Consider the following 26,326-nt stretch of genomic DNA (forward strand, 5'->3'; position numbering starts at 1 on the left):
ACCGTCTGTATCCTTTCTGTTTTGGAAGCCTTAAGATTTCGCTGTAGCATTCTGCTTCGAAATGAGCCCCCCTGTGTTATTTCCACTGACAGCTTCTAAAGGCTCCCCCTGGGCTCCCTCTGGGAGTGCAGATGGTCTGCTCAGACTGTTTCCTTGAAGAGCAGGGCAGGAATTTGAAGAATTGGCCCCCGAGGGCTGAGTAAGATGTGGCGGCTCTAGCTTTGGCAGGTGGTGCCCAGCCCATCCCCGGGCCCTGTGCGGTGTCCTCAGTCTCTGGCACAGGTTTCTGTTACTGTGGATAAGCGTGGAAGCCAGACTTCGGGGATGGACTTTCAGCCCCAGAGTCTGAGGCACCTGTGCTAACACTGCCCTGTTTCCCGCAGTGTGCTGGAGAAGAGAACTGGGTGGACAATCGGACCATCTACGTGGGACACAAGGAGCCTCCGCCTGGTGCTGAGGCCTACATTCTGCAGAAGTACCCGGACAACAGGATAGTCTCCTCCAAGGTAACTTGGCCTCTGTCTGTCTGTTAATTTCCTGACGGAACTCCTTGCGCTAGAACTTTCTGACCTCAGTTGCCAGTCCTGCTCCTGGAGCTGCTCTTCAGCTGCTGTCCACTGCCAGCCGGGGGCTGCGGTTTCACACGGGGCTCGTGCACTCGTCATTCTTCTGGGCATCTGTCCCCAAACACTGTTAAGACTTGCCAAGATGTCACAGCACATTTCCTTCACTTCTCTTTTAATTATATCGTGCGTGTAGTGTCAAATTTGAAGTCCCTGCCACTACCAGTTACTAATGCTGTCTGGCCATGTGCCAGTCATGCACGCCCCCCAGGCCAGTTTCCTCGTCTGTGAAACGGAGATGATGCTGGGTGCCACCCTGAAAGGATGTGTGTGCAGCCACCTTGTAAACGGAGGCACAGAACACATGTCAGAGTCTGTCAGGTGCAGTCGGTGCAGTGGAAGAAATGTGATTAGAATGTCATCATTTAAATAGAGTGCCTTGTTTTCGTTGACTGGAAAGTGGGGATGCAGAGACGTCCTTTACACATTGAGAGAGTAACCCGTAAAGGGCTCTTGAGAAGCGGGTGGAGAATTTAGCAGCTGGCTTTGAACAAAGAAGGTAAAGGGTGGCTCTCCGGATTATGGAGAACTTTGTCTTTAGATGTGTGCACGCACGGGTCCCTGAGGCACGCACACATGCCTGGGTGCACTGGATGTGTAGATCTGTGACAGACCTGCTTCATCCAAATGTGGATGTACAGGATGTGTAGACCCTGTGGTAGGCCTCCGTAGTCCACACACGGGTGTGCTGGGTGTGTAGACCATGTGGTTGACCTACTTAATCCACATATGGATGCCCTGAATGTGTAAATTGTTTGGTTGACCTACTTAATCTACACATAGTGTCATAGATGTGTAGACCGAGGGGTAGAGCTGCTTCATGTACACGTGGGTGTCTCAGATGTGTAGACCGAGGGGTAGAGCTGCTTCGTCCACACGTGGGTGTCTCAGATGTGTAGACCAAGGGGTAGACCTGCTTAATTCTTCTGTGAGCTAGCAGAGTGCCCCATGTTTGTTAAGAAGCCTGGAGAACTGAGCAGCTTTGCTTTTCAAGGCAGTTATTTTTTTTTTTATTAAGATTATGATAGATTACAACCTTGTGAGATTTCAGTTGTACATTATTGTTAGTCATGTTGTGGGTACACCTCTTCCCCCTTTGTGCCCTCCCCCCACCCCCCCTTTTCCCTGGTAACCACCGATCAGATCTCCTTGTCAATATGTTAACTTCCACCTATGAGTGGAGTCATATAGAGTTCATCTTTCTCTGACTGGCTTATTTCGCTTAACATAATACCCTCGAGGTCCATCCACGTTGCTGCGAATGGGCCAATTTTGTCCTTTTTATGGCTGAGTAGTATTCCATTGTATATATATATATATATATATATATATATCATATCTTCTTTACCCAATCATCAGTTGCTGGGCACTTAGGTTGGTTCCACGTCTTGGCTATTGTAAATAATGCTGCGATGAACATAGGGGTGCAAGGGACTCTTGGGATTTCTGATTTCAGGTTCTTAGGATAGATACCCAGTAATGGGATGGCTGGGTCATAGGGTATTTCTATTTTTAACTTTTTGAGAAATCTCCATACTGTTTTCCATAGTGGCTGTATCAGTTTGCATTCCCACCAACAGTGTATGAGGGTTCCTTTTTCTCCACAACCTCTCCAACATTTGTCGCTCTTGGTTTTGGATGTTTTTGCCAATCTAACGGGTGTAAGGTGATATCTTAGTGTAGTTTTGATTTGCATTTCCCTGATGATTAGCGATGATGAACATCTTTTCATGTGTCTATTGGCCATATTCATATCTTCTTTTGAGAAATGTCTGTTCATGTCCTCTGCCCATTTTTTGATCAGGTTGTTTGCTTTTTTGTTGTTAAGCAGTGTGAGTTCTTTGTATATTATGGAGATTAACTCTTTGTCGGATAAGTGGCTTGTAAATATTTTTTCCCAATTAGTGGGCTGTTTTTTTGTTTCAATCCTGTTTTCCCTTGCCTTGAAGAAGCTCTTTAGTCTGATGAAGTCCCATTTGTTTATTCTTTCTTTATTGTTTCCCTCAACTGAGGTGTTATAGTGTCCGAAAAGATTCTTTTGAAACTGATGTCAAAGAGTGTACTGCCTATATTCTCTTCTAGAAGACTTATTGTTTCCGGCCTAATCTTTAGGTCTTTGATCCATTTTGAGTTTATTTTGGTGTGTGGTGAAAAAGAATGGTCAATTTTCAATCTTTTGTATGTGGCTGTCCAGTTTTCCCAGCACCATTTGTTGAAGAGACTTTCTTTTCTCCATTGTAAGCCCTCTGCTCCTTTGTTGAAGATTAGCTGTCCATAGATGTGTGGTTTTATCTCTGGGCTTTCAATTTTGTTCCATTGATCTGTGCACCTGTTTTGTACCAGTACCATGCATTTTGATCACTGTAGCTTTGTAGTATGTTTTGAAATCGGGGATTGTGATGCCTCTAGCTTTGTTTTTCTTGCTCAGGATTGCTTTAGCAATTCGGGGTCTTTTGTTGCCCCATATGAATTTTAGGAATCTTTGTTCAATTTCTGTAAAGAATGTCCTTGGGATTCTGATTGAGATAGCGTTGAATCTGTAGATTGCTTTAGGTAGTGTGGACATTTTAACTATGTTTATTCTTCCAATCCATGTGCATGGAATGTCTTTCCATCTCTTTATGTCGTCGTCAATTTCTTTCAAGAAAGTCTTGTAGTTTTCGTTGTATAAATCTTTCACTTCCTTGGTTAAGTTTATCCCAAGGTATTTTATTCTTTTCGTTGCGATTATGAATGGGATTGAGTTCTTGAGTTCTTTTTCTGTTAGTTCATCGTTAGTCTATAGAAATGCTACTGATTTATGTATGTTGATTTTATACCCTGCTACTTTGCTGTAGTTGTTGATTGTTTCTAGTAGTTTTTCTATGGATTCTTTGGGGTTTTCTATATATAAGATCATGTTGTCTCATGCAAACAGCGAGAGTTTTACTTCTTCATTACCTATTTGGATTCCTTTTATTTCTTTTTCCTGCCGAATTGCTCTGTCCAACACCTCCAGTACTATGTTGAATAGGAGTGGTGAAAGTGGGCACCCTTGTCTTGTTCCTGTCCTCAGAGGGATGGCTTTCAGTTTTTGTCCATTGAGTATGATGTTGGCTGTGGGTCTGTCATATATGGCCTTTATTATGTTGAGGTACTTTCCTTCTATACCCATTTTATTGAGGATTTTTATCATAAATGGATGTTGGATTTTGTCGAATGCTTCCTCTGCATCTATTGAGATGATCCTGTGGTTTTTGTTTCTCATTTTGTTAATGTAGTGTATCACGTTGATTGACTTGTGGAAGTTGAACCATCCCTGTATCCCTGGTATAAATCCCACTTGATCATGGTGTATAATCTTGTTGATGTATTGCTGTATTCGGTTTGCCAGAATTTTGTTCAGGATTTTTCCATCTATGTTCATCAGTGATATCAGCCTGTAGTTTTCCTTCTTTGTGTTGTCCTTGTCAGGTTTGGGGATCAGAGTGATGTTGGCTTCATAGAATGTGTTAGGGAGTGCTCCATCTTCCTCAATTTTCTGGAATAGTTTGAGAAGGATAGGTATTAAATCTTCTTTGAATGTTTGGTAGAATTCTCCAGAGAAGCCGTCTGGTCCTGGACTCTTATTTTGGGGGAGGTTTTTGATTACTGTTTCTATTTCTTTACTTGTGATTGGCCTATTCAGATTCTCCGTTTCTTCCTGATTCAGTTTTGGGAGGTTGTAGGAGTCTAGGAATTTGTCCATTTCTTCTAGGTTGTTCAATTTGTTGGCATATAGTTTTTCATAGTATTCTCTTATGATCCCTTGTATTTCATTGGTATCTGTTGTGATTTCTCTTCTCTCATTCCTAATTTTATTTATTTGAGATTTCTCTCTTCTTTTCTTGGTGAGTCTGGCTAAGGGTTTGTCGATTTTGTTAATTTTTTTGAAGAACCAACTCTTTGTTTCATTGATCCTTTCTACTGTCTTTTTTGTTTCAATATCGTTTATTTCTGCTCTTATTTTTATTATTTCCCTCCTTCTACTCACTCTGGGCTTTGTTCTTCTTTTTCTAATTCTGTTAGGTGTCGTTTGAGGTTGCTTATGTGAGCTTTTTCTTGTTTAGTGAGGTGAGCCTGTATTGCAATGAATTTCCCTCTTAGGACTGCTTTTGCTGGATCCCAAATGATTTGGTATGTTGTGTTCTCATTTTCATTTGTCTCCAGATAATATTTGATTTCTTCTTTAATTTCTTCAATAATCCATTGTTTGTTCAGAAGCATGTTGTTTAGTCTCCTCATTTTTGCACCTTTCTCTGCTTTATTCTTGTAGTTGATTTCTAGTTTCATAGCATTATGATCAGAAAAGATGCTTGATATTATTTCAACTCTCTTGTATTTATTGATGCTTGCTTTGTTTCCCAAAATATGGTCTATCCTTGAGAATGTTCCATGTGCACTTGAGAAGAATGTGTAACCTGCTGTTTTTGTATGAAGTGTTCTATATATATCTATTAAGTCCATCTGGTCTAATTTTTCATTTAATTCTATTATTTCCTTGTTGATTTTCTGTCTGGATGTTCTGTCCATTGGTGTTAATGGGGTGTTGAGGTCCCTTACTATTATTGTATTGTTGTTGATGTCTTCTTTTAGTTCTATTAAGAGTTGCTTTACAAATTTTGGTGCTCCTGTGTTGGGTGCGTATATATTTATAAGTGTTATGTCTTCTTGGTGGAGAGTCCCTTTTATCATTATATACTGTCCCTCTTTGTCTTTCTTTACCTGATTTGCTTTGAAGTCTACCTTGTCTGATATTAGTATAGCGACACCTGCTTTCTTTTGTTCATTATTAGCTTGGAGTATTGTCTTCCATCCCTTCACTCTGAGTCTGTGTTTGTCTTTGGGGCTGAGGTGTGTTTCCTGGAGGCAGCATATTGTTGGGTCTTGTTCTTTGATCCATCCTGCCACTCTGTGTCTTTTGATTGGAGAGTTCAATCCATTTACATTTAGAGTGATTATTGAAATGTGGGAGCCTACTGCTGCCATTTTATGTCTTGTTTTCCGGTTTTCTTCAATTTCCTTTGTTTCTCGTCCCATGGTTTAATCTGTTCTGTTGGAGAGCTACTACTCTCTGTTGTTGTCCTTCTACCTATCTCCTTTGCTCTTGGTTTTGTAGCCCCTTTCCTTTTTTTGATTTTTCAGGTATGAGGGTTTTCCTGAGCATTTCTTGAAGAGGAGGTTTTGTGGCAATGAACTCCCTTAATTTTTGTTTATCTGGGAAAGTTTTTATTTCTCCATCATATTTGAAGGATATTTTCGCTGGGTAGAGAATTCTCGGCTGTCGGTTTTTGTCCTTCAGATTTTTGAATATATCATTCCACTCTCTTCTAGCCTGTAAAGTTTCTGCTGAGAAATCTGCTGATAGCCTGAGGGGGCTTCCTTTGTAGGTTAATTTCTTCTGCCTGGCTGTCCTTAGTATTTTCTCCTTGTCGTTGACTTTTGCTAGCTTCACTACTATATGCCGTGGGGTTGGTCTTCTTGCATTGATAAAGTTTAGAGATCTATTGGCTTCTGTCACCTGAAGATCCATCTCTCTCACCAGGTTTGGGAAGTTCTCAGCCATTATTTCTTTGAACAGGCTTTCTGCCCCTTTCTCCTTCTCTTCTCCCTCTGGTATACCTATAATCCTTACTCTGCATCTCCTAATTGTGTCTGATAATTCTCGGAGAGTTTCTTCATTTCTTTTTAGTCTTAGTTCTCTCTCCTCCTCTGCCTGCAGCATTTCTATATTCCTATCTTCCAAATTGCTAATTCTGTCCTCCATATTATCGGCCCTACTGTTCATTGCGTCTAGGTTTTTCTTAATCTCCTCTATTGTGTTCTTCATTTCCAGTATTTCTGTTTGGTTCTTCTTTATAGTATCAAACTCTTTTGTGACATAGCTCCGAACTCGTAGGTGTCTATCTGAATTCTCTTTTAACTCATTGAGTTTTTTAATGATGGCTGTTTTGAAGTCATCGTCATTTAGGTTATATATTTCATTGTCTTTGGGACTGTTTTCTGTGTATTTGTCATTTTCCTTCTGTACTGGAGATTTAATATATTTTTTCATATTGCTTGATGGTGTAGATTTGTGCCTCCACATAGAGATAGAGCTTAGTTACTGCTTCGACTTCTTTCTACTGGTGTGGTGGGGGAACAGCTGTTTATACTGCTCCAACCAGGAACCCTATCAGCTGTTGCTAACTGGGCCTGGGCCCCTCCTCGTAGTCACAGTAGTCCTGTGGGTTCCCTCTTCAGCTGTGGGGGCAGTCACAAGGGGGCTTCAGGCTGCTGGTGCCTACTGTTGCAGCCCACCTAGACGTGCTCCCTCCTTAGGTATGACAGCGGTGTTATGGGCTTTCCCAGCGGCCAGGGGCAGGATCACTTATATTTGCAGCTCCGTCACTGTCGGCATCCACAAAAATCTCATTGTCCACTATGGGTCACAGCAGAGCCATGGGCATCTTCTACAGTCTGGGGTTAGCTCACCTACCTATGCCACTTTTGTCCCAGGGTCTTCCAGCCTTGTGGTTGCCGGGCGGGGGTTCTCTACTAGTGCTGTGCAGAGGCTTTCGCTGAGGCTGCTGTGAGACTGTAGAATTTCCCCCTGGGCCACGGAGCCGGGTTGCTGGAATTCCACCCAGCCCCAGTCCTCTCCCAGGAGATCTCCGGTAGCCCTGAGCCCCAAGCCGCAATAGCGGCAGTCACTGGGTCCGGCAGTGGCAGCTGGTGGTCCGCCACGCCGTTTGGGATTCTCTCCGGGACCCTCCTGGCGTTGTTGATGCTGGGCGGGGCCTCTCCGCTAATGGCAGACAGAGACTTTGCCTGCTGCCCGGGCGGAACTCTGGAGCTTCCCTCCTGGGCCGCGGAAACGGCCGCTGGAGCTCCACCCAGCCCCAGTCCTCTCCCAGGAGATCTCCGGTAGTCCCGAGCCCCGTCCGGCAGTCAGTGGGGCCGGCAGCGGCAGCTGGTGGGCCGCCGCGCCATCTGGGATTCTCTCCGGGACCCTCCTGGCGCCGTGGATGCTAGGAGGGGCCTTCCAGCCAATGGCGGGCAGAGACTCTCCCTGCGGACTCAGGTGTGTAACTCTGGAGCTTCCCTCTGGGCTTAGGTGTAATTGCGGGGGGCTTAGGTAGGGCTCTGGTCACCTGTTTCCACCGTCGCTCCTCTGGTGTGCTCTCCCTCCTGCCCTAGGTGTGTGTCGATGTTCTGGGGGCATCCACTGAAAGAAAGCTGCTTGAAGGTACTAGGCTGTTCGGGGTCGGGGTCGGAGAGTTTTCACCTATCTCCACCTCCTCCCGGAGGGAAGTCCGTCCGCCTTCCGATGTATAGCAGCGTGGGTCTCTCAGGCGTCCTGAGATGCTATATGGATATCCTTAGTTAAGCGGTGAATGTCCAATTAGTTGTAGATTCGAAGGGGGACAGACAAAGAAGACTACTCACACAGCCATCTTGGATCTTCTCTCCTTCAAGGCAGTTATTTTTTAATGGAATTCTTTCATTTCGAAAATGCAGTGTAAAATAATAATAATAGCTTTAATCTTCAGAAACACAATATGGTAAGTAAATGGCTTGTAAACAAAATCCCAGCCAAATAGACATAGTCCGTGGCTGCCCAGAGATGATTGCTGGAGGGAGAAATAAACAGGAGGAACTTCGTATCCAAAAGCAGATCCATTGGTTCTGGCCCCGTGGCCGAGTGGTTAAGTTTGTGCATTCCGCTTGGGTGGCCCAGGGTTTTGCTGGTTCGGATCCTGGGTGTGGACATGGCACTGCTCACAGGCCATGTCCCACGTAGCACAGGAAGAGGCACTCACAGCTAGATTATACAACTATGTACTGGGGGGCTGTGGGGAAAAGAAGAAACAAAAAGAAGATTGGCAACAGGTGTTAGCTCAGGGCCAATCTTTAAAAAAAACAGGTCTTCCCAGTAGTGACATGTATACATTTCACACGGTCTCATGTAGAGCTCACTAAAGATGATTTCTATGCAGATGCGCACTCTGCTAATCCACTAGTGTGCCCAAAAAAGAAATAACCTCAAATATGTTTCTTAAAAATCTGCTCTTGTGCATCCAGATGCATCAAGAAACAGGAAGGGCACTGATCAACATTAAGATGTTGTGCCACGTGTGGGCCTGTCAGGAGTCCGGGATACAGGCCATGGGACATGAAACCGCCCCACACTGCCCGGTCTGGTCTGGTGGGACGTTTGTCAGAGGCACCTCGGCCTCTGATACAAATCCCTGGCAGCTGGCATCTCCCTGCAGGGATAAAGCTTGGGCCTTGAAAGTCCCAGCCCCAGTTCCTTCTGGTTGACGTGGGAAGTTCTCTAAAGAGCTGTGAGAGGAAACCTGAAACCCAAGCCCCTGGTCGATGGAGCCGTGAAGGGCCCTCTCGATGCATTGGAATATGGAATAGGAGAATATAGGTGGAAGCTGAGAGTGCTTTATTTATCATAAAAGCCCCTGTCAATGTTGTGGGGGAGATAACAGAAAGCAGTGATTTCTAGATCCCATTCCTGACCCTTTGTTATCTGATTCAAGTTTCAGAGCCAGTTTATTTTTATATTTTCAAAGCGTCCCACAGCCAGTAGCAGCGATGCGTTTGAGATGCCTTGTCCCACCTCCTCGCTCCACAGACCTCCATCTGGCCTCTCCCCGCGGTGGCACCTTCCTGTGCCCAGCTGCCCTGGATGAACTGGAGCGGCTGGGCTCTTGACAAAGGAAACGCTGCGCAGGGGAGGTTGCGAGGATGGGTTTTGACAGACTTGCAGGTTCCTGGGGGTCTTTTCGAAAGCCCCGTCATCACACGAGGCTGTGCAGGAGGAAGCAGTAACAGAATAAAGTCGGCATCTTTTCAGGACGTGGGTCAGGCTGAGTCCACCCGGAAGAGGCCAGAGTTGAGCAGCTTGCGTCACAGCCCAGCCTGGAATTCCGTGTTTGTGCAGGGATCTTCGGTCCTCAGAGAGGCAGGATCTGCGGCTCACTGCCAGTCCCACGTAGATGATGGTGTCTAATTTTAGGAAACATTACACAACCTGCCTTGCTGGTGGCATTCGTTACAGGAGGGCCCTCAGAAAGACGAGGACTTAGCCTCTGAGCCAGGCCGGGGGGACAGTGGCCCTGATTTAGATCAGTGATGTGGACTCTAGAGCACGTAGTCGTTTTCCTTTAGAAACAGCTCAGGATGTGTGAAAAATACAGTTTAATTTGTAAAACATAAGTTTGTAAACAAGTTTGGAGAATATGTTTGTGGTAACGTATCCTGTTTTCTTGGGAAGAAAACTTTTATTTCTGCCTTAAAAGAAAAGACTGTCAGCTAAGACTTCTTAAGTGCACAGAAGCCCCTACTCAGTAAGTTTGGTTTTATTGAATCAGAGGGTTTCGAGATATCTGTCACGTGAGCGTGACTCTGGGGGTGAAGAGGCCGATCCGCTTATGTTGAACTTCTGTCCGCTTCATCACCGCTGTTGGTGATGAGTGATTGATCTGAGCTCCGTCTCCTTTTAGGACACATTGGGCAGTGTCTGGCCTTGGCTACTGACCACGTGCAGCACTGACCGTATGGCTGCTTGAGCTCCCCGTGTGGGCAGATCCTAGACTTGAGAACACTGGAGCACTCCTTCATCAATTTCACAGGATTGTACTTTTGGGCACAAAATTCCTGTGGCTTCCAGCTCTGAGCTCAGGACGCCACAAAAGTGAATATTAGACTCAGCCGATGTGGTCACTCCATACCTTCGAGAAAGCTGAGTTACCTTTGATAAGTGAGAAGGTCAAATTACCTCTACCAGTAGTAGTACAGGCGGTGGTCTATGTTGGTCACATCATCTGAGCTCTCTCACAACCCTCTGAGGCTGACAGGACTCGCTACACCCGGCTCATTCCCAAAGACACCGAGCCTCAGAACAAGATCGATGAGCCGCCCAGAGCCACATGTCTGAGCCTGAGACCAGCACTCCCTCTGCACTGCCAGCGCCACCTCTTACGAGCCCGTGATTCTCACCCATTTCCTAACATCGGTAATCCAGAATTGGGGTGTAATTTTCTATTTTTACATCCCCTTCGTCCACTCATAAATGGAAGAGAAAGCCCAGCGCGGTGGAGCTGATTGCCTTCCCCGGAAGTCCGTGGCCGCCCTGCAGTGTGTCTTTAGGGCTGCCTTGCTCAGCTTGGTGCTGGACCGTTTTCAGGTACGTGAGAGCCAGGCCCCGGGTGGTGTCCAGACGCTCTGGTTTTACTTTCTGGCAGCTAGTGAAGAAGGACAGCCCCGGGGCTTAGCTCTTAGAGTTTGCTTTTCACCACGTGACTAAAGGTAGACCAGGTGGGACCTGCTTCTTCGTCATGGGCCGCACTCCCCACGAGTGACACGGAACCAGAGGTGACTTGCACAGAGGAGAAGCGTGTGGGCAGAGCCGAGCTCAGAGGCTCTCGTCTCGTCTCCCGACCACATACCGCGCGTAGGCAGAGACTTCGGGTGTGAAGTTTTTTATGATGTGGAAGGAATGGCAGGAACAGTAATCGTCTTGTACATTTCAACATTCTTCAAATGTCTGTTACAGTAAAGAGGGATGCTCTGAGCCACTCAGGTTTCACAGCTTCCTTATAGCAGAAAAACCTGGTTCATGCCCTGCTTGTCTCTCGATACCAGGGATTTCCAGGAATAAGTGCTGTTCTGCTGATCAGAAGAGGGCACATGACTCCTGAATATAGGTCAGAGGCTTACATTATACTGTGGCCCACGTGTCTAAGCAAATGTTTAGACTGTTACAATTTAACAAAGATGAAAAATGTACAACTGGCCCACCATTGCTGGTTTGCCAGCTCTTATAAGTGTAATAAAATGTTCATTTAATTTTATGTTATCTGTATGGCACTGACTTATCAGTACCGTCACGAATGTTTAAATTATCTCATTGAGTTTTCATTTTTCTTATCATACACCATCAGGAATTAATAACCCTCTTTTTGATCTCATTGATGGTCAGCAGTAATAGCTCATTACAGTAATGTGTTCTGTAAAATATGGAAATTACAGAGCATGACTAGGTCTACACTGCAGCATGAGCCCTCTGCGCGCGATTGCAATAAAGTAATCATTTAAGTGGTTTTAAGTTCCAAATCTGTGCCGGTTCCCTGGTAGACTAGAATTTGGGAGGTTGAAACAGAGTCCTGAAATAATAACTCTAAAATAGAACCAGACCACACATCCACGTCACGCCCTGGGGTTATTAAAACTTCAGGTTTGGAAGGATTGCAGACGGTCATGTTTTATTTTATTTTATGGAAACTTTCAAAAATATACAAAAATAAAGAGAGTAGTACCATAAATCTTGATGCACTTGTCACCCGCTGTCAGCAGTTGTCAACACTTGCCCAGACTGGTTTCGTCTGTGCCTCTGTTTTCTTCCCCAAGGTCATGTTGAAGCAAATCCTAAACAGCGTGTACTTTCCTTCTGTAATGATTTCAGCAGATGGAAGGTGGAGGTTCAAGTCGGACCTTTTCCATTAACGTGACTTTGCTGCTGAGTGATGTCTCACGGGTGCTAGCCGAAGTGCTTTCATTCTCTAACGTAGTAAGTGTGTTGGCCTGGGTGCCGGGGAATAAGGTTGGTTTCATAATGGGGGACCTTAAAGATGATTTCATTTTGGGGTCAGTATCTCTTAGAAAGGAATTGTGTGAAGAAGAAAAGGTTGTCCTAGGTTAGTCACAGAAACACGAAAATGAGACATAAATGCCGTGATTACATCATAACTTTTATTTTTCTTTAGTATTTCCTTTTAAAAGTTAATGGAAAATAAGTGACTTTTCCGTTAGGTTCCATTTAAAAGAAAATATATATCTTCTTAAAAATTTAAAGAGACTGATTGCGTTTGTTCTGTTTGTTCAACTTGTAGAATATTTTCTGAGCACCATTTGAGCCAGAACTTCGATCCTCACCTCGTTTCCTTCAAGGCACATCTCTTATACTCATTTTATAGAGAAGGAAACTAGAACTCAGTCGCTACATAATTTACTGAAGTTTACTGGATTTTTGAATGTCAGGACCAGGGTTTAGTTGGGGTTTGACTCCAAAGTCCATGTTTCTGTGGTATAATAAAGAGTAAATATTTCCAGAATCCCATAAAGTAGCCAAATTGTTCTGCGGTAGGGGTAGCAAATTAAGAATTCAGATTTCTTTTTTTTATTTTTAAGGAAGAAAGTGCCTATACTTTCACTGGCAGTCAGGGTTGGGGTTTTTTGTTTTTTTCTGATTGAGAAACCAGAGTACAGAAGATCTGGCTGTGTGTTCTCTACTCTCTCTCAGTTTCTTTGGCTACATTTCTGTCCAGGACACCTGCTTTTTGGTTCTTAGTTTGGTTGCACTCAAATGGAGAAAACCTAGTGTGCGTTTAACAAAGTCCAACACCCATTTCATGATAAAAACTTTCAGCTAACTAGCAGTAGAGAAGAATTCCTCAACTTGATAAAGAGTATCTACAAAAACCCCACAGCTAATATCATTCTTAATGGTGAAAAACTAGGTGCTTTCACCCTAAGATTGAGAACAAGGCAAAGGGCCCCTCTCACCATTTCTGTTCAGCATCTTACTAGAAGTCCTAGCTAATCCAAAAAGAGAAGGAAAGGGAATGAAAGATACACAGATTGCGAAGGAAGAAATAAAACTGTCTTTGTTTACAGTGGCTGATGGTCTCTATAGAAAATCCCAAAGAATCGACAAAAACCGTGTGGAACTTAAAGCTATTATAGCAAGGTTGCAGGGTGTAAAAGTCAACTGTGTTCCTATATGCCAGCAGTGAACAATTGGAATTCAAAATTAAGCACTATTTATATTAGCACAAAAAAAGGAAAAGGATGCATACATACATCCTTAAGTATGAATCCAACAGAATATGTACAGGATCTATATGAGGAAAACTACAAAACTTTGATGAAAGAACTCTAAGATTTAAGAAATGGAGAGATATTCCGTGTTCTTAGATAGGAAGACTCAGTGTTGTTAAGATGTCGGTTCTTCCCAACTTAATCTCCAGATTGAACACAATCCCAATCAAAATCCAGCGAGTTATTTTGTGGATGTCGACAAACTGATTCTAAAGTTTATATGGAGAAACGAAAGACTCAGAATGGCCAACTCAGTATTGAAGGAGAAGGAGAAAGTTGGAGGACTAACACTACCAGACTTCAGGATTTGCTCTAAACCTACACTAATCAAGACAGTGTGGTATTGGTGGAAGAAGAGACGGAGAGATCACTGGAACAGAAGAGAGGGCCCTGAAGTAGACCCCCGCAGGAATAGTCAGCTGATCTTTGACAGAGGAGCACAGGCGATCCCAGGGAGCAAAGATAGCCTTCAACAGATGCTGCTGGACAGCTGGACATCCACGTGCAAAAGAAGGAGTCTAGACACGGATTTGCACTTTTCTCAAAATTAATTCAGAATGGATCAATCACAGACCTAAATGTTGTCAACACAAATAATCCGTAACCAATCTATAAATCAAAATGGGGGTGAGTTTATTCTGAGCCGAATGTGAGGACCATAGAGCCCGGGGCCTCCCTTCCCCAGGAAGGGCACCAAAGAAGTGGGGTGTACAGAGTGCTTATATACCCCAAACAGGATGTTTCACATATGATTGAAATGTCCCTTTTACAACAGTCGCGAGACTGCTCTGTCGGCACAGCGATTGATGAAACAGCAGGTAGGTCTGCTGTCTCGGTGGACACAGCAGAGTGGCAGGTCTGTTGTCTCGAGCTGGGTGGTCACAGGTGAGCTGGGTGGTCATAGGTGAGCACAGCAATCAGTTCCTAGCCTAGGGAGAGATGCTTATCCTTAAGGAAATGCCAGTGTGGGGCGAAGTTGCACCTTTATCTCAAGGCCATTTGTTCTTGCCATAGGAAATGTTTAAAGCAGATACACAATGCATGCTCAACAGCCACTCAGGCCCTTTGGAAAAACAGGGTCAAGCCGAATTAGGCTTACACCCCAGGGCTTCCTCATACACTCCAGAATATCCTGTTGCTGCCATTGGTTTATCAGTGTAAAAAACACGACTATGAAAGCCCTCTGGATCGCATAGGAGAAATCTAGGTGACCTTGGGTTTGCAGTGAGTTTTTGGATCCAGTACCACAAACACTAACCATGAAAGGTAAAATTGATAAGTTGGACTTGAATTAAGATTAAAAAGTTCTTCTCTGCAAAAGACACTGTTAAGCGAATTGAAAGACAAGCCACTGACTGAGGGAAAATAATTGTGAAACACCCCATCCTGTGAAGGACTGGTGTCAAAACGATACATGGAAGATAAGGGTGTTCGGGGGCTGGGTGGGGCGGGCTTGGGAGGACCTGGAAAATTAATTTCTTTTCATAACCTGCAGACACCCTCTTGGAGTTGCTCGGGCCCTGTTCACTGGGGCCACCCTGAGAAGGGAATTAAAAATAGGGGGCGGGGGACCACTCCTTTGTTTTCACCCTCATTAATGAACTTCATCACGAAAGGTAGAATTGCCTTGTAATGTAAATTAGAACAGAAAATGGGAGTTCCCTATATCTCTCTAAGCAATCCAAACTTAAGGCAAAGACGCTTTTCTTTGAAACCCTGGATGTACTGTGAAGTGTGTGTGGAAACCGCATTCGGGACACGCTGGATGGTTTGGGGCCATGCCGGCCTTAGTGGTTACATTACATTTTCAAGAGCTCATGTTTGAGACCTTGGCGTTAAAGGAGCTGTTGGTGGAGTTTGATGACTGACGTCTAGGCGTTTGGGGCCAGCGCCCCGCCGGGAGCTGACGTGGTCCCGTTCAGATGCCCAGAGCTCGAGCGGGCCGTGCAGTGGGCTGAGCATCTTCTCGCTCTTCCGTAGACTGTCGTCACCAAAAGGCAAAAACTGGTCCAGTGGAACTTTAAAAACAGCTTCCAAGCTGCGTGTTCACTGTGGGTTAATGACGTTGTTGTCAACACAAAACTTAAGGAAGCTCTTCTCCTGAGGCAAAATGAGAGGTCGGAGCATGAGTGGGGCCAGGACTCCCCGCCCTGCTGCCTCTCCGTTCCCTCCAGGCGGGGGAAGGGCACCCGGTGGTGCTGGCGGAACCCGCTGCGTGGCACCGCCTCCAGGCTGCGGCAGGACCACCCGGTAATGGTGACTGGTATTTTAGCTCTCTGTCACCATCTAGTCTCACCCTAATGGCAGAGAGAGCTTACCAAAAACTGCAGTCAAGGAAAAATGCTAAACGTGTATGTTTTGAGTTAACAATTAGAGTTTATATTTTATGAAAGACTTTCGGCAGTAAAACTATTGTTAAGCTGCTTTGTGTTGCCTGAATTGTCTGGAAACAGGCCATTTCCATATGCTGCTTTCAGAGAACAGATTCTGTGTTAACACTTTGTTCTTTTGGTCAGCAAATAGATAAAATGTGTACAAACACTCTAAATTTTGAATTGTGAATTTTGTATCTAAAACTAAACATTTTGCACTTTGCAATCTGGTGCCATTTATCACGAGGCGGGGTAACCTGAAAAAAGGGAAATGTGATCAAAATGACACCTTGTTTTTTCTCTTTTCTACAGTACACATTTTGGAACTTCATACCTAAGAACCTATTTGAACAATTCAGAAGAATAGCCAACTTTTATTTTCTCATCATATTTCTGGTCCAGGTAAGACCAGTTGTCTTTCTGTCGCCTCAAATGTGAATCTAGGTGTGTGAGCTTCTGTCCTCAGGTGACTGGGTTTGCTAGGAAGGAGGAGTGAGGACTTGGTGCCCCTGACTGCTGTCCCTTCGCTCACCTTCCTCAAGGACATCGTGTCGGTTCAGAGGCCGTGAGCTCGCCCACACACGAGCACTCTGCTCTCACGTTGGTCCTGGCCACCTCTGTCACCTTCCCGTCCTGCAGGGGGTCAGGAGCTTCCTGATCTTTAGGAGAAGTTCACCAGCCACGCTGAGCATTGTTACACTTAGCCGCTTCCTGAGCACACGTGGATGCTCCAAAGAAAACGTTGAGAGAGAGAGTAAAAAGAGAGAACCACGGTGAGGTGTGAATTAGAGAACAATAGGTCGGTGTGTTAAGAATAGTCTCATTTTTCGCAATCATACAAAATATAGTTGAGGGACTTTTAAAGTTCCCCCAATGTTAAATTATCCAAATAATCTAAAGGGTGGCATCAGGAGCTGAATAATTTAAATTGAATGACAATGTTCCCTGGAATCAGACCTGTGCCTTTGCCGTGGCTAACGTGGCTTCCTTAAACACATCCCTTAATTAAAGAACCCGCCCTCGGTTATATAGGAAATTGGATGATTTACTTCTCATCTAATTTGTCTCTAGTGGGTGACAGTAAAGTGATTTAAAATAAGTGGAAGCAGGCCTTGGGTGATGGTGTCACAGGGCCGGCCCGTCAGTCTAAAGCCACTAATGTGTGTTTTTGGAAATGGTTCTATGATTCTCTTTTAATTGCAGTTGATTATTGACACGCCCACAAGTCCCGTGACGAGTGGACTTCCACTGTTCTTTGTCATTACCGTCACAGCTGTCAAACAGGTGAGAATCCTGGGGACAAAAGGGGGAAAGTCGTACCTGACCTTCTTATATGACGTTGCCTTTTAGCCAGAGCAATCTGGTTCCTTTTAGCTCTTTCATAGAAAATTTAACTAAGCAAAATTTAACTAAGCATTTTTCTAAGTGTTTTAGCTAGATGGTTGAGTTAAAATGGAGCGCTGGTGTAAGCAGTGGCCAGATAGGTGCCCTTTGAGTTTGAGGAGGATACCACGGTTTTCACGTCCTGAATCGGCAGGAGGTGGTATCTGATCGTAGATGAATTGCTTCAGTTGTGTGTGTTCTGGATTGTCTTAACCACAAGGACCTGCTACCCACAGAGGGTCTGGGATGTGGCTTTGTAATAGAGCATGCCAACTCCTGACTCGCTCAGTGTTCTTTCTGGAACTGATGACTAAAGCCAGTGACTAATGTAAGAATGGTCTCAGTTACTTCCTCCACCCACTTAGCCAGTTTAGTGCTTCAGCCAGCACCACTATCTAGTCCGGAAAATTTCCATCGCCTCAGAAAGAAACCCCACACCCATGAGAGACATTCCCCATTTCCCCGTCCCCAGCCCCTGGCCACCGCCTGTCTACTTTCTGTCTGCACATTTGCCTGTTCCGGACATTTCACATTAATAGAAGCATACACGACGTGACCTTTTATGTCCAGCTTATTTCATGTAGTGTAATGTTTTCAAGCTTGGTCCACATGGTAGCGTGTGTCAGTGCTTCTCTCCTTTTTAAGGGTGAGTAATATTCCGTCATGTGGTCGGGCCACATGTTTATCCGTTCATCAGCTGACGGACGTTGGGACACTTCTCCTTTTCGGCTGTTGTGGATAAGGCTGTTATGAACGTTCACATACGGGTTCTGTGTGGATGGAGGTTCTCAGTTCTACTGGGTCCTGCTGTGGGAGTAGAATTGCTCTCATGTTTTGAGGAGCTGCCAGAGTGTTTTCCAGAGTGGCTGCACCATTCCACGTTCCCGCTGGCGGTGTGTGAGGTCACGGTTTCGCCACGTCCTCGCTAACACTTGTGCCTATCATTTTTTTGCAGTCATCCAGGTGGCTGTGAAGTGTCTCTTTGGGTTTTGATTTGCATTTCATCAGTCACTGATGATATTCAGCATCTTTCTTGTGCTTATTGGCCATTTGTGTATCTTCCTGAGAGAGATGGCTTCAAGTCCTTTGCCCGTTTAGAAGTTGGGTTGTCTTTTTACCCGCGAGTTGTAAGGATGCTGTCCATGCGAGTCCCTTTTCTGCTGCAAACTTCTGAACCCGTTGATGTTTGCATCTCCATGTTGATACGTCAGTCTTTCGTTTGAGACATCTGGATAATGTGCAGAGTGACAGCTTCTAGTTAAATCTTGATGGTCAAATTCTTGCTGACAAAGCCACGCTTTCCTGGTGTTAGTCTTTAACTAAAAAATAAAAACACTAAAACATATATTTTATGTGAAACATGGTGCAAACGCAGCCACTGGGTGACAGTGGTAATGGTGACATCTCGCAGAGGGATTTACTTGACATGGGGACATGGAATAGGGCCACAGGTCTGCCTTTCCGCCAGTGGGTGTGGGTGCCTGCAGGCTTCCTCCTGCTGGTCTGTCTGGACTTCCCTGCGAGAACGTCCGGACTGGTATTCTTTTAACACAGAACTGTGAGGAGCATTTAAGGATTGCTTCGTGTTAATTTGGCTTTTATTTTCCACTCACCAGTAGTCTGGAAATGCAGATTTGAACAACAATGTGGTTTTACTTCATACCTGTTAAATTGGCTTTTAAATGTAAAAGTCTGAAGACCCAGTGGGCATGAGAACGTGGGGACACGTGCATCCACGCGCTGCAACGGGAGCGTGGTGGACCCTGTTGGAGAAAGGTCTGGGGACATCTGATAAAGTTGAGGGCGTGAACACCAGGGGCCCTTGGTATAGACAGTGCGCAGGCTGTGCGTTTGGTGCATGTTGTGAGTGCGTCTTAGAGTGGACTGCAGAGATCAGGCCATGTGTCCTGGGATGTTCCGTGCAGCCGTCTTTGTAGTAGAAAACTAGGCACAACCCAAATGTCCTTCATCGAGGTTGTGGGCACCCCGCTGTGTGTGTGGTGGAAAACAGGGCAGTGGGTTGTGAGCCTGAGGCCGGCCTGGGCCCAGCACTGCCCCCTCCCAGCCCAGGTTCGCCCTCGGCCCAGCTGTGACCCCTCAGGGCCACAAAGCATTTGTGGAGAGGACCGAGTGAGGTCACCGTGTCCAGAGCTCTGAGACCTGCCGAGACTGCTGTTCCACACTCTGACCTTCAGCTTTCCTGCCTCCACCTTTGCCAGGTCCTCTGTCTCCTCCACGTGGCCACCCCCCCGTCCTCTGACCAAGCCCTGGCTCTTGGGGGAGACCTCGCTCCTTGCTCCCTCCACCTGCCTCGTGTTCCGTCCACTCGTCGCTTTCCCTCTCCTGCCCATCGCCAGCCGCTTCTGGACGTCTCCACCCACCATCTCATACACCTCAAGACTTAACTGCCCTCCGTCCTGCCTTCCCCAGTGACCTCAGCGCTCGTGCTGGGCATCCATTCCCTTCCTCTCTCAGCTCAGAGAGGCCCCTTCCGTGGAGCCCGTTGCCTGGCTGGCTCCTGGGTGCTCCTCTCCTCGCCTGGCCCTAAGCGGCGTCTGACATCTGGCCGCCTCTGTCCTGCAGCGAGCCTGGGCAGACACAGAGCCTTCGGGTGGCCCCGCTCCCCACCCTGCCTGGCTTTCCGCTTGCGTCCACACCCCCAGCACCAGGCTGGCCCCTTCCCAGCTCCCCAACCCCGTCGCTCCTGCCACCTCTTGCATTTCTCCACGTTATCATCTCTGCCTTTCGGGGCAAACACTCAGCATCCCCTGAGACCAGCTGCAAGGCCTCTGCTCCTCTGAGTCCTCCCGCACCCCAGGACTGGGTGCTGCACCTCACTGGTGCCACGAATCTCGCACAGCGACGCGACTGTCTTTCCCACAAATCCTGAGAACCACAACAATAGGGACAACGCTGTTCATTTCAAGCACACAGTTGCTGTTAAATACGGGTTTGACAAACCCAGGGACCATCTGCTCTCTGCTTCCTTCCAGTTTCCTAAGTTCCCTAGAAAGAGAGTATTTTAACAATTTGGGAGAAATGTCTGGAAAAGCTATCGGACACCCGGGGTCCCTCTGTGATGATCACAGCCGGAGAAAATCCCTCCTGCTCGGCCCTCCCTCCCTGGGCACCAGTTAGCTTCCGAAAGTGGGAGGTGCTGTCACTTGGGTTTGCTGGTCTGTCTCCCATTCGAGGAGACTCCAGTGCAGAGAGATTGGGGCAGCTGAGGGGAAGACGCGCACTGTGCCTGCTGCCCCTGCGGCTGCCGCATCGTGTAGAGCCGGCCTCCCCACAGTGGGCTCAGGGGCCTTGTGACGGGACCCACTGTGTTGCCTCTGTGTGGCGGTGTGTGTTCTGTGTGGCCACCTCTGGACATGCAGATGGCTGTCGGGCACCTGGTTGTCCCTTTCATGTGCTGGGAAATAACCCAGAGAAGACAGATTCATCATCCTGAACCCAAACTCACTTCCACATCCGTGAAACATGGCTCAAAAGGCGTGTTGGTTGCTGGAGAAAACCTCTATGCCCCACCTCCTAGTGTCACTTCTTTCAGAATTCTGCACCAAACTCGTGGGCCAGAAGTGGGTGGTTTCTTGTATCTGGGGAAGAATTTGAATGTCTGTATTTGTGCCTATTTGAGAGCAAGAGGATTTAGTTGTGAGAATGAGGTCGGTCTGCTTTTCCAGCGCCCGAGCCCGTGTCTGCGTCCACATAGGAGCAGCTGTTGGCAGTAATTTCCTGTGTTTGTTACAATCACTAGAAAGCACACGTGTGTGGAGACGGTGAGGCTTCCGTGGTGTCGCAGGGCGGACCAGGTGGTTTGCTGGGTGTGCTGGCTCTCGGCTGCCGGACAATGAGAGACACTCAGCAGCTGTCTGCCGGCGGGCTTGTGCCTTCCAAGGTAGAACGCTTACGGCAGCTGGTGGAAAGGTCATTGGCGCCGAGTTTCTTGAGGACTTTCGGACAGTTCATGTTAAAGTCTTGCTCATGTTTGGCTCAGACATTTTATCTTTAGGAATCTATACTAAGAATATGTGGTGGACATGCACAAACATGTAGTTGTAAAGATGTTTAGCAAAGTATATTGATAACTACAAAAATTTAAAGCAACCCAAACTGCCATGGAGAACTGTCCAAGGTGTATGGAGGGTACGAGGTGGGATAGTGTGTGCAGTGTGGTCCTCTATGGAAAAAGATGCCTCCACGGGCTAGAACGATGGTTATATATAATTGTATTTATATATTAGCAGTGATTTTTACTGAGAAATAGGATTAGGATTTCTTTAGTTTCTTAGGAGATGATTTATTGATTTTCTACATTTTGTCCACAGAACATACAATTTTTTGTAATATAAAAAATAACTAATTTTGAAAAATTCTTTTTGCTTTTTTATTTATGTCTTGATTTTGTTTTCAAAAATGAAACATCCTCCTGCGCCAGGTTTCAGAAGAAGAGGAAAAAGCCAGGCAGCAGGTCCAGGGACACTGGGTGGAACACGTCCAGGCTGGTCGTTAGAAAGTATTTTCTTTTCTAATTTCCTGCATTGCACATTTCCTTTATTCATTTATTCTGCAATATTATTGAGCGTCTGTCACATACTGAGCCTTTTTCTAGGCCCTGGAGAGGATAATATGGAACAGGAGACATTCTGGTGAGGGAGGCAGACACTAAGAAGACACGTGCAAACATATATGCACGCATATGTGTATGCATGCATGCACTGTGGGGGCAGCGTGGTGCTGGTGGTGGAGGCCTCTCTGACATGCTCTCTGGGTCAGCGAGGGCCTGAGCCTGGAGGAAGGGGGCCAGGAGCCCCCCACCCCCTCCACCCCAGTCCTCGGGCCATGAGCAGGGCCTGGCCCCTCAGGGACCCCAGGCCATGGCCCTGGCAGTGAGCAGCCTGGCTTAGACACCACGGTGGACTCAAGAGTGGCCATTCCACATGTGTCCCCACAGGAGAGAGGGTTTAGGAAGCCCCGTGAGATGGAGTGGAGTCGGGGCTCCCTGTGGGCGCAGGGCTGGTCAGGCTGTTCATTCCGGGGATGAGAACACAGGGAGGGCGGCCTCCTGGAGGCCCGGGAAGGGGGGCCTTGGCCACAGGGGGGCTGGGACCTGAAGAAGTGGAAGATCTAGGGTCCGTACGAGGAGGAAGCTCTAGGATTTGCCCGTGGGGTGTCAGTGGGAGGACCAGCACTAGGAGACTCTGGTGTCCTGGGGCCACGCTTGTCCAGTAGTTGAAGCTGCTGCGCTGGACCTGCAGTTGGCACCCGTCGTGGTGACATCCAGGAGGAGCGGCCGGGAGCAAGGCCCCTGAGTGGCATGCCGGCTCCCGCACCTGAGACACGGCCTTCCCTTCTTCTAGGGCTATGAAGACTGGCTTCGCCACAAAGCGGACAACGCCATGAACCAGTGCCCCGTGCACTTCATCCAGCACGGCAAGCTGGTGCGGAAGCAGAGCCGGAAGCTGCGGGTGAGTGTCCGGGGGCTCGCCGCCTGCAGCCAGCAGCAGCTCAGGAGCCACAGAGCGGCCGGGCGCGTCTGTTTTCTTTGGCAAAACCTCAGTCTGAAATTGTTTTTTTTAGTTGAGCTTAGGCCCATCCTCTTCCCCACATACTTCTCACTTCAGGCAAGCTCCTCCCTCTGTCTTTTAAAAACTGTTTGCTTTTATCTGTTTATTTTTAAAGTTTTAATAAAGTTTATTTTTTAGAGCAGGGTCAAGCTCACAGCAGAAGCGAGCAGAAGGTACAGGGGAGTCCTCCTCGCCCCCCACATCGGCGCCTCCACCGGTGTCCCAGGGTGTGAGGTCATACTAACCGGTCAAGACAGAACACTCTGGAATGTTTTCACTACATTTGTCTTAGATCAAGGCAAATCCTATTAATGTAAACTCCACTAGTTGGAAATTTATGAAAAAATTGGGACGGAAACCTCACTGAAGTTTGCATTTTAATTTCTTTTTTCCATTAAAGTGTTAGATGTATCACAACACGTTTAAATGTGTCTGAATTCTCTAAGTGGGTAGTCTCAAAACCTGCACGGCTCTCTAGGAAGGCCTGTCTGTGCACAAACGACGAGTGTGATTTTTGAGGTTTGTCCTGGAGCGACGTTCGGCTGGGAGCCTCGGGGTGGAGCCCCGCATCCTCCTGCTCCTGCGCAGCCGCCCTGCCTACCCGCTCCCTGGCAGCTCCCCGTCCCTCTGGGCTGCTCTCCCGGCCAGAAACCGTGCGGGGCCGTCAGGACGTTACCGACGGGGGTATATGTTCATGTATTAAACACACTACTGTATGTATCTTCAAGTTTTAAACCACGTTTTCTTTGTTTTATACATTTTACTGTCCAGATGTTTTAGTATCTCTGAGCTTCCGCTCACTCGGCCTCGATTGGCTGTGTTTTCCCAGCAGTGATGGGGTCAGAGGTGAGGGCCTGGGAGGATGGGCCTCACCTTCGTGGGGGCGGTGGTGGGGACCCCGAGCATGTGCTAACAGGCTCCTCAGACCCCAGGCCCTAAATGCAGTTTCCTTTAATGACTACATTTCCTTTGCAAAGTCTTCCATACTTTTAATAATGATCTCTTTCCTTAAAAACAGACCAAGACAGTGTCTACCAGCAGAAAATTGAATTGTTAATGCATTGATCTCCTATGGGAAATGCCTGCCATGTATCCATCTGTTCTAACTGAGATGATTCTCAGTTGACTCTGAGACAAGGAAGAAAGCTCAGGCTGTCCCTACGACACTGGGCATCGGCTCTCCTGGGCCATAAGGACCCAGACCTTCAGAGGGTGCTCAAGGCTAGCAGAAAAGGAAACTCTTTAATTGGTCCATCTCTAAGATTTTGTCATTTCAAGAATGTCATTATATAAATGGAGTCATGCAGCGTGTAACTTTGGGAACTGACTCTTTTTGCTCAGCCTAATTCCCGTGAGATTCACCCCAGCTGTGAGCCTCAGTGGCGCCTTTCTCTCATTGCTGAGTCTGTGATGTGGGCTGGACCACGGTGCACTTACATTCACAAGTTGAAGGACCTTTAGATATTTTCCATTTGGGGACTATTTTGGATAAAACTGCTGTGAATGTTTGTGTACAAGTTTTTGTGTGAATGTGATTTCCATTTCTCTGGCATAAAAACTCAAGAGTTAGTTGCTGGATCATATAGTGAATCCATTTTTAGTGTTAGAACTGCCAGACCGTTTCCCAGAGCGTCTGTACCATTTTGCGTCCCTCCAGCGATGTATGAGTGGTCCAGTGGCTCCACATCCTCGCCAGCACTGAGTGTTGGCACTGTTTGTTATTTCAGTCTTTCCAGTGTCTCAGTCTGGTTTAATGTGCATTTCCCCAGTGGCTATATTGAACATCTTTCCATGTACTCATTTACCATCTGTGCATCCTTTTTGCTGAAAAAAAACCATGTTTTTACCCATTTTCTAGTTGGATTATTTGAGGGCTTTTTACTGTTGAATTTTGAGAGTTCACATATTCTAAATATTAGTCCCATGAGGCCAGCCTGGTGGCGTAATGGTTAAGTTCACATGCTGTGCTCTGGCAGCCCGGGGTTTGCAGGTTCGGATCCCAGGCATTGACCTTGTACTGCTCGTCAAGCCACACTGGAGTGGCGTCCCACATAAAATAGAGGAAGATGGGCACAGATGTTAGCTCAGGGCCAATCTTCCTCACAAGAAAAAATAATAAATAAATATTAATCCTTTATCAGAAATACTTTAATGGGGTATTTCTAAAAGTAAACTTGTTAATTTTGATGAAGTCCAATTTATTGATTTTTCCTTTCACGGGTCACACTTTTAGTGTCAACATTAAGACCTCTCTGCCTAACCCTGGAGCCTAAACGTTTTCTCCTGATTTTTTCTAAAAGTTTTATACTTTCACGTTTTGTGTCTAACCTCATGATCCATTTTGAGTTAGTTTTTGTATAAAGTGAGAGGTTTAGGTCAGAGTTCCTTTTTTGGCCTTTACTGCCCAGTGGCTCGGGCATTGTTGGTGGGAAGGCTGTCTCTCCTCCACTGAGTTGCTTTGCACCTTTGTCGGAAGTCAGCTAAGCGTGTCTGTGGGTCTGTTTCTGGGTTCTCTGTCCCCTGGTCTCTGTGTCAGTCCTGCGCCGAGGCCACCGCTGTCCTGATTGCGCAGCTGCACAGCGAGCTTTCACACCGGCAGCGACTCCTCCGCCTCATTCTTCCTACTCCAGTTGTCGTAGCCACTCTAGGCCTGCGCCTGTCCGCATAAATTTTGGAATAAGCTCATCTATGTCTACAAAAGTCCTTTCTAGGATTCGGTAGGAATTTCACTAAACCCGTATTCTACTTGGGGAGAGAGAGTAGCCCTCCAGTCTTAAGTTCTCAGACACTTGTGAGCCGGGACCACATGTGGCATGACAGGCAACCCCACTTGTAGTTTAGATGGAGCTTGATGATGACCCGATTCTGGGAGCATCCCGTGTGCAGCAGCAAGACCGTCTGAGCAGTTGGAAGGATTTGGAACCCACTAGCTGGACACCCCGATCTGTGCGTCTGGATGGTCAGTGCCTTCCAGTTACACAGTCCAAGGTCACAGTCAGAGACAAAGGGCCTCTCTGGGCGGTCATTCAGATGCCTACCTTGGTGATGATACCAAAACTGATGATTATGTCTTATTTAAAAATCCGTGTGGAAACGTTCTGTGGCTCATTTTCACTTCAGTTTTTGTGGTGTGATCACCACTTCTGCTTTCTTCTTGGTCCTGCTCACGTGATCTGGACAGTGTCTTGGTCCTGTAGTTCAGCCGGCTCTTAGAACGCTCACGCCTGGTTTGTAGCACACCTAGTTGTAGGTGAGCACCTTCCTGCAGGAATGGTCCCACTCGGACACGCTAGCAAACGCTTGAACTTGCCTGCTTGGGCTGAATCACGGAGAGTCCTGTTACAGGTGTTCATCCATGTTTCCATTGCGAAATACTCTATCACAATGGACTTTGAACCTTCCCGGATCTAAAACTGGCATTGAAGCCTCATCTGGTCTTTCCTTGATTTGGGCAGAATGCCTGGGAAATGATCTTTCTCTAGTTGCA

At 46.6% G+C, this 26,326-nt stretch overlaps 1 protein-coding gene across 15 annotated transcripts in view; it reads left to right on the top strand.

Moving 5' to 3' along the window:
- The window catches only part of ATP11A (ATPase phospholipid transporting 11A), a 154,791-nt gene that overhangs the window by 70,424 nt on the left and 58,041 nt on the right, over positions 1–26,326 (top strand). For 14 of the 15 annotated variants that reach the window (XR_011528278.1, XR_011528277.1, XM_070579297.1 and 11 more), the window contains exons 2-5: positions 384–506; positions 16,199–16,288; positions 17,090–17,170; positions 22,633–22,740. Coding sequence is in view for 13 of the 15 variants with exons in the window: in XM_070579297.1 (XP_070435398.1) it covers positions 384–506; positions 16,199–16,288; positions 17,090–17,170; positions 22,633–22,740 (402 nt within the window). In the remaining 2 variants the exon portion in view is untranslated. Of the gene's footprint in view, positions 1–383; positions 507–12,087; positions 12,205–16,198; positions 16,289–17,089; positions 17,171–22,632; positions 22,741–26,326 lie in introns of those variants that run through there. The other variant, XM_008507179.2, reaches the window with a different exon arrangement.

This window comes from Equus przewalskii, chromosome 16 (genome assembly GCF_037783145.1).
Source record: "Equus przewalskii isolate Varuska chromosome 16, EquPr2, whole genome shotgun sequence".
Classification (NCBI taxonomy): Eukaryota; Metazoa; Chordata; class Mammalia; order Perissodactyla; family Equidae; genus Equus; species Equus przewalskii.